The sequence below is a fragment of the Malaclemys terrapin genome, chromosome 11, assembly GCF_027887155.1.
Source record: "Malaclemys terrapin pileata isolate rMalTer1 chromosome 11, rMalTer1.hap1, whole genome shotgun sequence".
Lineage (NCBI taxonomy): Eukaryota > Metazoa > Chordata > Testudines > Emydidae > Malaclemys > Malaclemys terrapin.
The window spans coordinates 18501240-18516914 of NC_071515.1; the positions used below are offsets into that span (position 1 = coordinate 18501240).

At 38.0% G+C, this 15675-nt stretch overlaps 1 protein-coding gene across 6 annotated transcripts in view; it reads right to left on the reverse strand.

Annotated features, from left to right (window-relative positions):
- ADAM23 (ADAM metallopeptidase domain 23) overlaps positions 1-15675 on the reverse strand; it is a 188424-nt gene that overhangs the window by 29562 nt on the left and 143187 nt on the right. For 5 of the 6 annotated variants that reach the window (XR_008446698.1, XM_054044552.1, XM_054044550.1 and 2 more), the window contains exons 19-24: positions 12626-12676; positions 11620-11683; positions 9594-9699; positions 7511-7630; positions 5078-5246; positions 79-190 (exon numbers count right to left, since the gene is read on the reverse strand). Coding sequence is in view for 5 of the 6 variants with exons in the window: in XM_054044552.1 (XP_053900527.1) it covers positions 79-190; positions 5078-5246; positions 7511-7630; positions 9594-9699; positions 11620-11683; positions 12626-12676 (622 nt within the window). In the remaining variant the exon portion in view is untranslated. The remainder of the gene's footprint in view (positions 1-78; positions 191-5077; positions 5247-7510; positions 7631-9593; positions 9700-11619; positions 11684-12625; positions 12677-15675) is intronic. The other variant, XM_054044551.1, reaches the window with a different exon arrangement.

A 15675-nucleotide genomic window follows, 5' to 3' on the forward strand; every position in this document is an offset into this window, starting at 1 on the left:
ACATGTTAATTCTACTGGTGCTAATAGAGAAGCCTAATCTAAACGTGTACTAAGTATTGCAACTGAAATCACACAAACCCTTAGGTCCTTCATCCTTCTTGTTGGGAGTATCCCTAATAGGGTCATCAATACTGCAGTCTGTTCCTGCCCAGGAGAAATTACAAATGCAAGTGGCTTCATTACTACACACCTAGAAAAGAAAATGAAAATAACTGTTTTTGAAACACTTTTGATTAAGGTTATTCAGCATATGGTAGAAATAAGTTACAAGATACACAGGATAAAATTTACCAAAACACATACCATAACAAGAATGATTGTTTAGAATGTTCAAGAACTCAATAACCTTATCCAGTGCATAACAGGTTAGGATGGAATGTTCACCCCATACTAGCCCGGAAAACATTAATGTGGCTCAGAAGGTGTTAAGAGGTCACACATAGGGAGAGTTAGGCTTGATGAGCAAGGAAAGCTGAAGAGCAGCAACAGGTGGGGCTGGTATAAGGCCAAGCATTGAGGGCAGAAGGGGGCTGCCATGTGCAAGCCTCCAGTTGGTCCTGGGCTTAAAAAGGAGAAGGAGAAAAACTTAGGAGAGAAGCAGCCCTGGGAATCCAGGCCCTGAGAAAAGGGCATACCCAGAGAGGTGTAGGAGAAGGAAGCCTGAAAGAGGTAAAGTAGGAAAAGGTTCAGGGAAAATGGTTACAAGGTTTGGGATGGTTCAGACCTTCACTGCTGATTCGAAGGTCCTTGGAACCTGGAGTACTGGGCAGGCCTGGGTTCCCCTCTCAGCCAGTAAGGAAGTGGCACAGTCTGGGCAGTGAATTGGAGGACTGCCTGAGAGAGTTCATACACAGATCCTTTGATACCCTGGAAGGGAAAAACTATAGTGACTTGGCCAGAAGGACAAGCCATGAAGAGGGAGCACCCTGAGTTACAAAGGGGGAGCAATCAAGTCAAGAGGAAAGATGGAGGGACACAGGGTAGGCAACCAAAGGAGGAGGCATCAGACTGGCCAAGAGGTAATCCTGAGATACGGCCACAAGGAGGCGCCACAGTGGTGAGCTGTAAACCCCAAGACACAGGTATATCAAGTTCTTAGTTTTATTTAATTTCCCAGGTAGATACACTCAGAAGATAGCATGCCAAGAGTAGAAGACTCCATTAGAGCTCAACTGTCCCGTAGACTCTCGTCAGTGCAGAGGTATCAGGAGCTCTAAGAACCCTTGTTTTTATTCATGGGCAACAGAGATCTTGGGTCTGGGTGGATGAGGCATTTGGTGAAGCCACAGTCTAGCCCTTACTAATTTGCTCTTTTCATGAAGCTGTGAAAGGGGGACACAAATTAAGTTACTTGTTATATGTATCCATTTCTAAACTGATCATTGTAATCAGAACCACTTTCAAACTTTGGGCCTCATACTTCCTTAGGCAGCTTGTTCCAATGTAAGAGAGAGAGGGAATTCTGATTTTCAACTGACAGTTTCTTCTTCATTCTTCCAGGCTGGTGGTGTCAGTCTATCCTCCAGCAGAATAGGCCAGGGCTTCATTTTAAGACTGCACTTAGAAGGATATCTCTGTGAAAATGTGTTCTTAAACCCACCAAAAATTACATTACACTTGTAATAAATATGAACTTCTACCAAACCCATAACATTTAAAATACTAATCAATAGTGGATGATGGCTGTAAATGGACGATGGTAAAAAGAAATTAGAGATGGAGTAAGTTGCTGAGGAAAGTGACTGAAGGAAGGTGTGGTGGAAAAGCAGATAAAGATAGAAAGAATGAAATTTTGATCAAGATTAGAAGGGCAGTTAGTCATCAATAGAGGTACCTAATCAACTGGTACATAATGTATAAAAACTATAGATTACATAGTCTATAGATAATGCTTAACCAAGTTGACAGACGGTACAATGCTGACAATCAAAAGTAAATAAGCCATGTAATTTTTATTTATACCTTTATCTCATTCTGCATCCTCTAATGTTCACTAAAGAAGCTTATCAAGAAGGATAAAGATAACTTTAATCTTACTTGTAAGAAAGGTTTACTGAACCGAAAATTCGAATTAGCAAAGGCACAATAGGAATGTGGAAAAAAATTCAAAGTCGTCAAGAGAATGTCTGGATCCCTCTCTTAACTCCTATATTGCCCGCGTTCTCTGTGCCTCTCTCTCTCTTTCTCCTTCATTCTGAACCCAATTCACCCTCCTTTCAGTCTGTCTCCCTTTACGGATTCTCTTCCCATATGAATCTTCCCCATAATAAGAAAACAATTTCCTAATATAGAGTCTAGTCCTCTACGGTACATATCTGTAAAAATTATAGCAGTCTATCTTATCCCTTGTTGGCCCTGCTCTCCGTTAAAAAAAAAAAAAAAAAGTGGGAGTGGGGGAAGCACAACTAGCCAGAAAAACAAAGTGTTTGATCAGTAGTTAAGACACTTGATAACTTAGTCAAATAGACTCAGAGGTGGACTATGAAGCATAACATCCCTCAGTGTAAACTGATGTGCTAGGGTGGAAATAGTGTCAAAACTAAGTATAGTTTAAACCAGGGGTTCCAAAATGTGGCCTCAGCCCACCTTGACACAGTGCTGGGTGGTCTACCGGCATGACTGCATTCTCCTGTCAAGCTCAGTCTTAGTACATCTTTAACTCCAAGTGACTCGTGTAATCTAAGTAAAAACTATATCAATGTAATGTTTTGAGCTGTATATGTTGGACAGAGTATAGAAAAAAAATTATTTAAAAAAAATAAGCTGCAGTGCTGTATGCAAGTTTAATTCTCGCACATACAATGGTGTGTTTTGCTGCAAGGTAATCGAGCAATGTACAAACACTGCCATTTACAACTATAAAAAATGGCAAGCAGTATTTTAATCTGACATGGATCGATTTTATTTTTTGAAAACGAGAGGGTGCACTGGTGGAGAACATAATGAGCATCCCAGACCATCTACATCTACACAAAACGAGCCAGCCAAAGAAAAAAAAATAAGGAAAGTGGTAAGAAGATATGAAGACACGTTCTTGATGTTTGGATTCTCCTTTACTGGATTGGATGAGTACCCATTGCCTCAGTGTGTTATATTATAAACTGTTATTTTATATTTTTAATTACAATATTTGATTCTTTTCTAATTAGTTGAGAGTAGGGGGGTCTTTACTTACACAGCACAGAAATTCAGATGATATACTAAAAAATTTGAAAACACAGTGTTTAAAGTTGGACAACTATTTTGTTTTAAAATCAACAAATAACACATGTTAACAATTTTGTTAACATTGTTGTGTTGCTTATTCAGTTTTATACACTGTACATTTATACATTGTGTTTTCCTTGTTTGAACACCACATTTCACTCAACATTTTTTTTAAAAAGTGTCATTTTCTTAAAAGTGTTTGGTTTCAAAGATCTTGATGCATTTCTTTGAGTGAATATTGCTAGGAATTTCTATCATTACAACTGTTTACATTAAAATGAAAAGAAAACGTGCACGTTATTTACAGTTCTAGTGTATGTAATTAAAATTAACAATTTCCCTCAAGATGTGTTAATGGGCTGCAGTGCCTACTGCAGCAGCACAGATGGACCTCCAAGAAAGAAGTTCGGGAACCCCGGTTTAAACAGTAATGACTTCTTTAATTAGGCAGAATAAGACAATCTGCATATGCAGGGGGCCAACATTCATATTTTCAGTCCAGAGTACAATGTAGCAGCGAGGCTAAGAGGATTAAATAGCCTGATGTTCTGTATTAAGAGTACATATTAACAGCCCTAGGAAAATGAGTTGTTAATGTATCGAGCGCTGGTTACTACCTTTGGAGCTTCCTGACCAGCACGATGCAATGGAGACAATAAATGGAACTGGAAGGCTCACATATGACACAATATTGGGATTATTTATCTGGGAGAGTCTGAGGCGATAAGAGGTATCCTATTAAATTCTATCAAATTAAGGTTAATAAACTGGAACAGAGGGATATAGGTTTATGTTCAGAGGAAGTATACTGCATGTAAAAAGAATCTGTGGAGAATAAAGAAAACAGTGTTGCTAAAGGAGGTGAGGCCCAGTAGTTTAAAATTTGAATCACAAAATCAGCAAGTATGAGTGAATGCACACAAGAAGCACAAGTAAGAAGGTGCCATTTTCAGGTCTTGTCTACATGGGAGATTTTCCTTGGCTATTGCCTGCGGTGGCAAGCTATCAGTGTTGCTGCACAGGTGCAATCCCTGACATAGACAAGCAAAGTTATTTGCACCAATGGATCTTAATCCAATTTCAAGGAGGTATAGACACCTTACCAAAAGGAGTTAACCAGGCTTCAGATCATGACACAATCCTGAATACTGCTCATTTGTTTCCCCATACATTCAAAGTGAAACATGATCCGTCCTGAAAGATGAACTTGCTCAGTGTGGTCTACTTTTCTCCAGTAGCCTTTCTGGAGCACCACTGAACGTCTATTTCTATTCCCTTTTGCTGGTGCTTTCCGATCTGCTCCACTCCTACACAGGTCCCATGCCCTTGTCCCACTTATTTCTGCTTCCACCATTCTAAAGACCTTGCATCCAGATGGTAAAGTAGGGCTTTCACAGTCTCTTCAAGCAGCACAGAACACTGGCTATGTCATACTGGTTCTAAGTTTTAGGGCAAGAACCCTGAATTTCTGCAGCATTAGTACTAAATTCTGTGGCAAACTGAAATTATTCAAAGGTTTGAAATGTGTGGTGAAACATTAGAGAGGTTATTATAGTACTGGAGTTTACTATTGACTTCAGTGGGAGCACAGGCCACTAGAAGTGCTTTTGAAAATCCCTCTCTAAATATTAACATGAAAACTACAGTGAATTGTGTTACACAATTTAAAAACCTTATTTTCTCATGTTATCTATGCCTCTCACGCTGTCATAGAATTAAAGTATGTCACAAAATCCAACACTTGTGTATTCAGGAAATCAGGTCATTTTACTGAAGATTTTAGGTACAGTGCACAACACTGTACATTAGGCCCTGTTTATAGTGGAAGTATGGACAGAGCTTATCTGCTATCCCGCGGATATGGACTTACCCCATGATCTGAACAGACTTTTCCATTAGAACCAATAGGGCAGCTGCTTATGTTCAAGGACTGAATTGGTAGGCACTTCCTGTCTACACACATCATGTGAGGGCCACATGGAGCTCCATCTTCCACATATCCTAAATCTGTATCGTCATCTAAAAGCACATGAGCACCGCTAAGAGAAAAAGTTTTAAAATACTATTAATATTATGGCTAGAGCCTTTTAAAGATATTAAAACACAATAAAGGTAGGGATGTTAAAAGTGCTATAACTTCTTCACTCCACAGCACACTATAGGAAAGAATATGGTATGCACAAATTCACACCAAAATTTTTCTATTAATCACACAATTCTCACAGTAGTACTGACATGAAATAGCTATAACATGGAGAAGAATTCTAGGTATTGACATGCAATTTTAATTTGCTCTTAGTTTATATGTCTATAACTGACAGAACATCTTTCTTTTTTTCATATCATAGAATGATATTTCTAGAAAATATTACTAGTTAATGTATATATATTTATGCATATTTTATGAGAAATGTTTCATTCTTAAACTCTAATCTCAAATAGGAACAGGGAGTAAATATGGTGGAGAATGATTGTATATATACGAGAGAGTATTCTTTGTTACTTTTACTATACTTAATAATCAAATTTTATTTATTTTTTTAAAAGCACCCATCCAGTAATCTGCATGCAAGACAATAAAAACATGTGCCTGTCCTCTGACCAATTAAATGATAACGAAAGATCTCCTCCTACCACAATCATTCATATAAAACAAAATTCCTCTTGCTGAGATAGTACTGCTCAAAACCAGGAAGTCTTATACATGGATCTTTCACTCTTCTGGATTATAATTCTTAAACTTCAGGGAAGAGCAATGTGATGCTGAACAGTAAGGTTTGATACCAGTCTCAAGAAGGTAACCTGTGAATCCACATGCTTTTCAACCCTTAAACGGAGAATATCAGTGATTTTTAATAAAAGGAGACATACCATTTAAAATAGTGATTTTTACCTTTAATAACTTTAAATTTAGCTGTTGAAATTTTTTATCTTTATCTTTTTCATAGCTTCCTAAATTCCTATTTCAGAAGGGACCATTGTGATTATCTAGCGTGACTTCCTGGATAGCACAGGCTATGTCTACACTTAAGACACTGCAGCAGCACAGCTGCAGCGCTGTGGTAGCACTTCATTGTAGAGACTACAGCAATGGGAGAGGTTCTCCTGTTGCTCTAAGTAAGCCAGCTCTTCTGTTGCTATATAATTATTCTGTTGACATAACGCTGTCTGCACTGGGGGCTAGGGTCAATTTACCTACATATCTCAAGGCTGTGGATTTTTTACACCCCTGAGAGACGTAGCTATGCTGATGTAACTTTTCAGTGTAGACCAGCCCTCAGCCATAAAACTTCCCCAAAGTAATTCCTAGAGCATATCGTTTAGAAAAACATCCAATCTTGATTTTAAAATTGTCTGTGACAGAGAACCCTTCATGATCCTTGGTAAATTGGTCCAGTGATTAATCACCCTCACTGACAAAAATTTACACCTTATTTCCAGTCTGAATTTGTTTAGCTTCAGTTTCCAGACGCTGGATCATGCTATACCTTTCTCTACTAGATTGAAGAGCCATTATTAAATATTTGTTCCCCCTGTAAGTACCTGAAAACTGATCAGGTCATACTTTAACCTTCTCTTTGTTAAGGGAAATAGACTCAAGGACCTCAATCTATCACTATAAAGACATGTTTTCCAAACTTTTAATCATTTTTGTGTCTCCTCTTTGACTCTTCTCCAATTTATCAATACCCTTCTTGAATTGTAGACACCAGACCAGGACACAGTATTCCATCCACACCAAACAGAGAGGTAAAATAATCTTTCCGCTTCTATTTGAGATTCCCCTATTTATGCATCCAAGGATTGCATTAGCTCTTTTGGCCACAGCATCACACTGGGAGGTTGTGTTCAGCTGATTATCCCCCACAACCCCCAAATCTTTTTCAGAATCATTGATCCTCAGGATAGTCCACCATCGTGTAAATATGGCCTACGTTCTTTGTCCCTCAATGTGTACATATAGCCAAATTAAAACTCATACTGCTTGTGCCCAGCTTACCAAATGCTCCAGATCACTCTGTATCAGTATCCTGTCCTCTTCTTTATTTACCCTTCTCCCAATTTTTGTGTCATCTGCAAACTTGATCAGTGACGGCTTTATTTTTTCTTCCAGATCATTAATAAAAATTGTTAAATAGCATATGGCCAAGAACCAAACCCTGTGGGACCCACTAGAGACATGCACCTTTGATGATGCCTTCTTAATAATTAAATGTTCAGACTTATCAGTTAGCCAGCTTTTAATCCATTCACTTCGGTTACGGATAGAAAAACCATTCGTGTACGCTGTGTAGTCTTTTACCTGCACTCCACTACACGCCCCTGGTGGTAAAAAGAGGTTGGGGTAATTTCTCCCTGAAGATGACCAATTCGTGGAACTCGAGTAAGATTAGTGCAGAGCAAAAAGCCACAGAACACATCACTGCGAAAGAAAAACAAAGACAAAGTTACCAAATAGAGTCCTACTAACAATATTTATAAGATACAAACTGTTGTGTCAAAAGCAATGAAGGCACGGAACCAACAATATTACTGCAATAAATAACTTAAGACCAGCTTTTGCCACTGCTGGTCACATAAAGTAATAACTTACTCAGTGAGTAGTACCACAGACTTTGGTGGTACTACTCTAAGTAAGGTACTGCTTGAGAGGAATAAGGATGGCAGAAGCTAGTCATAATCAGCAGATGTTGTTAATTGTAAAAACAGAAACAAAATTCTACCAATTGGTTAATTATGAATAGCAGCATTTCCCCACGTTTATCTGAACAAAAATCTATTTCCACAAAAATACTTGAATATAATATTAAAAGGGGCACACAGGTGCACAAACTATGCATAGTTTTGTTATGCTGGACTACATTACATTGTGCTTTTTCAGGTAATTTGGTTACTCTATATTGATGCAGTTTGCTTATTTTGTATTTTATTTTATTCCCCAGGTCATCACAGTACAATTATAATGATTATAAGAATCAGTAATGTTCAGGGTGCACTACATTCTTGGGAAAGAGACTGGCTTATCTGCTGCCACTGTATAACAAATCACAATAGACTATTAGCCTCAAACTGGCTTCCCTTGCATGGACTGTCCAAATTTTGCATTGAAGTCGCACATATAGCTGGATGAATACTGCAAAAAAATGTGAATATCTGTGTGCATTCCAAGTGGCTGTTCATCTGACTAGGTTTGTGCTCCTTTTTATTAACTATTTTCAAACATTCATGCATATGTTTTAGGTGTGTTTTTTTAAATATGAACTTTGGGGGGAATGGTTGTTCTTCACATGACTATTCATTCACACATTAACAAGGGTATTCACCATTCATTATTCTCCTACTTTTAAAGTTTCAGTCATCCAACCAAGGAGCAGATAGATCATGTGACACATAGCAAATAGTTGTAGTGAACAAGTTCACAAACCATGCGTAGGTCAAAATTTGTTCACTTAATCAATTAAATTACAAATAGTAAATAAATTAATAAACATTGAAGTTCTCCTGAATGATTCCTGAACTGGAAAAAAAGAGCTAAATCAAATAAGTCTTTTACCTCTAGTTATATCCTCTCTCAACTAGCTCCCTGCTTGGAAGTTCAACAAATGCCCAAGACAATAGGGAGAGGTAAAGAGGAGGAGCTTACACTGCCAGGACCAGTAGTTGAGCCAGAGGAAGAGTTTAGTACTGCATCAACTGCCTCTATCCCGTGGGCACTATGGCTACTTATGACATATGACACCAGCTATGGGACATCTCTAGATGCAAATTGGTAGAATGAGCCTCTGTCTTCCACAGATCAGTCAGAGCTCACTGTTGTCCATGGCCTACTAGTGTCTTCCAAATATTTGGTCATATTGTATATGAGGAGGTCCAACATGATGGAAGATCTTGATCTCACTCAGTGAGATCAGACTACTACCAAGCTATCACTGCCATTTCCCCTCTTCCTTCCCGCCCCCGGCTACGGGGTGGAATTATCCTGAGATCACAGGATCTAGCAGAGATTCCTGGGCCACGTCTGGAGGTGGAACCAACATTCATATCTCTGGCCACTTACATCCCTGCCTGACCTTGTGTGCATGTACATTACAAATGTGTGACACTGTGCTGCTATATCCTTTAACTTCTCTCCAGAAGTCCAAATTGCCAGTACATCTGCACAAAAATCTAGATGTGAGAAATTCCAAAAATGTGAATTTTTGAGCCATCTGGGAATTCTGCAAACCAATCTGTGAAATATTTTGGAATTCTGAAAATTTGTAAGAAAAAACAGAGGATTCAAAACCATGCAAAACAAACTGCTGAAAAAGTTCATTAAAAATCTGAAAAATATTAGGCCAATTTCACCCAAAATATTTAGACAGTTTCTACAAAACTAAACTTACTGTTTACTGCACTGAATCCATTGGTCTCCATCCTTTCCACAGTTTCCTTTTTTTGTGCCTTCGGTATTAAGCTTCTCATAACAGAATTTGTCAGACCCTGTAGCCTCTGTTGATGAAAAAGGGAAAAAAGAATGTACTTTACGTTGACAGCAGCAAGTATTCTCTTCATAAAATTAATGTAAAATATGTAAAGAACTGCCACAAGAAAATATAAACACAGGACTTTGAAATTTCATCCTGTGTTTTAATTTATGGAGTAGATTTTGTTTACACAACGAGAAGGGGAAGGAGAGAGAAGAAAAGACAGAATTCTATCAGGCAGCTGAAAAGGGAAAATATTTCCCACCTTATACTCATTCCAATATCTGAGCTGAATATCAGTCTGGAGACTCTCTCTCGGTGATTTGTCTAAGCAACATCTACCTAAGTGTATATCTTCTTCACTTGAATATTCTGGGGGTCTAACTTTGTTCACACATACATCAGTATTACAGCGGTGCAATTTAACTGTTTTCCCTGCTTTTATTCCTGATTTATACTAGTGTGAGAGTAGAATCAGATTATCTCTCTATAGCACCAGATGTTTGCCTCTCGATGTATCCAGGGAAAGAATTAAGGGGTCTGATTCTCCTCTCACTCACACCAGTGTAAATCAGGAGTAATGGAGTTAAACAGATACAAAACCAAGTAAGTGAGAACAGCATAAAACAGATTAACTCGCGGTTTTTCAGTGTAAGCAGAGAAGTCCTAACTTTCCTAATAAAGTAGGATTGGCTAGAAGAGCCACATTCAATCTAGAACATGTTCCACCTTTCTTTTCTTTAGGCTTTTTGGGTTTCCACACATTAGTATGCTTGCGCTAAGAATAAACCTTTCCAGAGTCTCACCTCCCTAAAAAGGCAGGAGCAGCAAGCCGGCCGTGAGGAGGCAGAGCAAACAATAATGGGAAATTGTTGAAAGAGAGGAAAGTAGAAAGAGAACAAAGGCAGAGCCTGAAAAGATGTTCTCAGAATTTGGTCTGTGATGTGACTTTTCTGTGCTTGGGGGTGGACCAATAAACATCCTTCCAGACTCATGGAGTTAATATAAAATGACTCATTAACAAGCCCTTTAGGCTTTCTTTCATGAAAAAAAAAAAGTGTCTCCATTATTTAGAATGACAGAGAAAGTAACAACTAAATACAATGCATCAGTTACAGCATAGGCACTTATATAGAAAAAACAATCTAAATAATTTCAATTAAAATATAACCTTAGTAGAGAAAAAAATGTACTGTACTGCCACTGAGCTAAGGGAAAGGTACCAGGAGTCCACTAAAACTACTGTCCCCATCTTTCTCTGTATTAAATGCACTATAGCTTTTGTTGCTTGTGACAGATAGTAAAAGATGGAAATCTCCTAACTCCACAATGGGTAGGAACATTCTTTTCTCTCTCACAGACCACACACACCCCACAATCACTTAAGTTGGGATGAATCTGGCATACATAAACATCCCAATGGCATGAGTACAACAGACTGGGACATACTGGTAGTTCAGTTCTACTGTCTTATGCTCAAAATCATTATCCAGTGCATGTCTCCCCTGAAGATGAGGGAATTGATAGTTATCTGTGTGATTTAGTTTTTAAAAACACACATTTATATTAAGGTATATTAAGAAATATTCTGAAGACAAAAATATATTTATCCAAAGATATTGACCTAACGTGCTTGTAGAATTTAATTTTATATTTTCTGGTGAGTTTCAGCCTGGGTTAGCTGTAGTATATGCTGCTCACCTTACCTATATCTACGAGCACAGCAAGTTATAACCACCTGACTCCCACGGCTCCAACATATCACAGACCCAAATACCAAATGACATCACAAGTCACCCACATTATCTCAACAGACATTTTTTCTCTGCTCTACGGTGGAAACTTTTAACTGAAGGAGAAAAGTACAGTAGGTGGAAATACTAATAATACAAACTAAAAAATACATATGAATAAAATATGTTTAAGGTAGGCAACGTCAACCTACTAATTCCCCAAATGTATTTGCACTGATTGTCTCTTGTCTTGCATTCTCCATTATAGCAACGTCCCTAAACAAAAACACAACAAATTAGTGAAGGGAAACCAAACATATTACAATCAAATGTTGTCCTTTAGCTGTCTTTACAAGTTCTCTTTCATTTTCATTATTATATTTTATACATTGGGATATAAACTCTCCTCTTAGTGTGCTTGTGGGAAGGGGGAGGGAGGAGTGGAAAGCACATTTATACACTGGGGGCCTGATTCTCTACTGCATTTCATGTTGTCATTTAAACTAGTCACAGTGAGTTGAAAATGCTGCCCAATCAGATTTTCCACTCACCCACACTAGCGGCAGCATTATAAATCCACTTTGCAAAGTGTAAAGGCCTGCATAAGATGCAAACTAATGAAAGAACTGGCCCTTCATTTCTATTAACTTCAATGGAACTAACACCAGTAAATCATTGCAGAATTATATAAAAATATACACCTGTACATTTGGGTGCCCACTGAGCCTCACCAAGCTTGTATTTCTATTTTCTGCAAACTGCCTGCTGGCCAGAAATAAAATCAGAGGAGAAAGCTGAATTTTTTTAAGGTGATCTGAAAAGGGCCAAACTGACTGTACTTAAACTGAAATTCTCAATGTTAAAAACAGAGCACAGACAGCACAGGCAACATCAGTGCAAGTTTCTTTACATCGCTACATGCAATATGCCTCAACTTTAACCAAGAAAGTGAGAGACTAGATCAGTCCCTATGTCTATACAATGGCCCACCGGAAGGCTGAACAAAACATTGAAGAACTGCAGGGAGAGAGGGATGGATGATATGCTTAAATTTAATAGGTGCTCTGTTTGTCTGCATGATGTTTGACAAACCCTTAGGATGAATAAACTGAGACACAGCGTTTATGAAAAAATAAGGAAGAAAAGTGAGTTAAGAAATGAAAATTTACACTGGATTCATTATTCATTGATTTGCAAAGGTTTAAAAGCATTACATACCTGATTAGAATCACAAACATATCCATCTTGTTTATGAAGATTTGGTGGGCACTGACCATCAAAAGATAAAAATTCTTGATCAAATTATAACATTTGGAATTGTAGGACAATAAATAAATGTTTAACAAATTATTTAAAAACAAATAGTTGGCATAAAATACATGCAGAGGAACTGTGCAACAGAAGATGTCATCCTGAGTGCTAAAGGGTCCCAAGGGTTATAACTACTGTATAAGAAGTCGGAAAAATTAGGTTTATATTTATTAGAAAATAAGCTAATAGGATATATGATTGTGGCATATAAGATTCAAAGGAAAAAAAGAATGGAGAAGGTTTATTATGTTTATATAGTATCCAAAATGTGGTAGATGTTTCACAGACTAATTAAAATGATACAGTAAATGCATCAAAGAGTTCACATACTACCTATAGACATGAGATAACAAATAATAGATGGAAACAGGGAGGAAGGAAGACAAAGGTTACACAAGTCACATCACACAGCCATTTAAGAAATATCACAATGCTATTTGACAGTGAAACTCAAACCAAGAGGGAATAGAATGAAACAAAGAAAGAACCAGGCACACATTTAGGAATCTCCGAATAAACTTTGAATGAAAGTAATTCCATTGGTAGTCTGTTCCACAATAAACAGTAGAAATTCCAAATATAGTCAAGAACTTAAGGAAAACGACTTTACAGAGTAAAAGTGCTAGCTGGGTAGGTAGATAGACATGTAGCAGGTCACTTTACCAATCCTCGCCAAAACATTACCTTGTTAACATAACCTGTAACAGTTCTGTTTTATCTGGTCCTTTATTAAGGTATGTGTATAAACCGATTAAATTGTATAGTATAATATATCTAAATATATCTATATCTACCCACACTTTACAAAACACATTTAAAGAAATCATGTTGTCACAAAGGGACTGCAAAGCAGTTGCAGGGCCCCTAATGGATTGTTCCTGATACAGGAGCCCCTCTAGACAGGTACACAACTAACTACATCAGACTTATACCTTCCTCTCCCCTGCAAGAGCCACTGATTGGGTGGGGGAGCATTCCTGGTCATCTGACAAGTGAGAGGGGTGTGACTAGGGCAGTCCCGTACCTCAGTTATTCCTGAGCTGCCACAAAGTCCAGAAAGTCCTTGAGCAGCTGGGCACCAGTTAGGGCAGCCCTTAGGGTTGTTCTAACCAGCTACAGGGATCTAACTGGCTCTTAGTGGCCCCAGATTCGAGAGGGCACATGCCCAACTCTTAGAACCTGTACAGAACCCTGCACAGGATAAACTCGGCTGTGGTAGAAGTGTGTGAATTTAGCTGTACAAGATCCTGGCTGACGAGTGATGCCACCAATCTGTAGATCACACAAAGAACAATTTCCCATGGTTATGCTCAGCAATAGTGATGAACACAAAAAAAAAATGGAAATACTGCACAATGTAGATAAAAAGTGATATAGAAATAATTTAAGATTAATTGATGGTTTCATTAACTTTTACACCAACCAAATACTAACGCAGCTTTAGCTAACTACATATATTTCTGTGGTAAGTTCATAAACAGTCACACAGTTACATATATATATGAATTATATGATAACCAGCCACTTCCAGTTCTTAGAGCTGTGTGTTCTGATATCAAAACAGTGAAAACTTGCCTATCATTAATACATACTAGAAAACCTGCTTCACAGGGATGTCCCGTGAATGGTGGAACTGTAGAACAAGAAACAAAGGGACAGAGATAGAATGACTTAAAAAATAAATAAATAGTAAGCATACTACTTTCACAGCGCCCTGAACCCTTACTGGGACCAGCTCCTGGGATCTGCCAATTGGCAGTGATTGTGCATTGTCACTAGACAACGAGCCCTAATCTAACTGCCTATTTTGGTTTTTCTGTATGTATACTGATTTTATGACATTGTTGGAGACATCAACAGAAATGGCTACGCACTAAACTGTCATGCAGTTCATGTTTTTGTACGCACGTATTTGTTAGATATAGCTGCTACAGAGCAACAAGTGTCCACAAAAAGTACACGTTACAGTAATTTTATATAATCAATTAAAAACTAAGGGCAAATAGCTTTTCCTCTTTAATGTTTTTGATAACAGAATGGTGGATCTGTTAAAAATAGCACAACATTTTTTTCTGGTGCAGAGAACATTTTTTACTAGTTTAAAAGTAAAGTTAATTACTGTGTACAGTAACGGGAGTTATTCGAGATGTGTTGTCCATATGCACATTTCACTGATGCTATGCATGCAGCTCATGAAGTAGATCCGAGTCTTTGGGGCTAGCAGTATGCATAGGGCGCACGTGTGCTCTGCAGTCCTCATGCTTTTCTGCAAGAGCATAATAGGGCAAAGCACGCCCACTGCCATTTGGTTCCTTCTGACTGCAGAATCCTATATAAGAGGACTCTGATGCAGAGAAGCTGGAAGGGTAGGTTGTGGAACATGCATATGGACAAACATCTCAAAGAACTCCAGTTACTGTATACAGTAATTAACTTTCCTTTCTCTGTTGAGTGACTGTCTATATGCACATTCCACCGACATGCGCTCTGATCTTCCTCACATGAGGTGTATACATACCATCACTGGGACGGGCATAAGGACGATCACTTGAAGGAGAACAATTTTAAAATAGGTGAGATACTGGGGCATAAAGAGGGTGACATTATCCATTTAAATATTTGTAGGCACACTCAGCAATGTCTTCCAAACATCACAAACCGAATGGCTTATAACTTTCTTCAGAAACAAAGCTTCGGTTTTGTCCATATTTAACTTTTCTCAGAGGCTACATTTTGACTAACCTCTTTTAATGATTTATCTATTTATTCAGTGACTGGGGTGAAAAATTTGGGAGTCCATTTTTAAAAATGTCATTTTCCTTCTACTTCTCATATTGGTTTAATCGTTCACATTTGCCTTTTTTACTTAACTTTTCTAAAATGTGCAGGCTTTTAAAACATTTCTGCTACTAAATGCACATACTTTCTTAGTTGGACTGTGACAGTGTTCTTCTTGC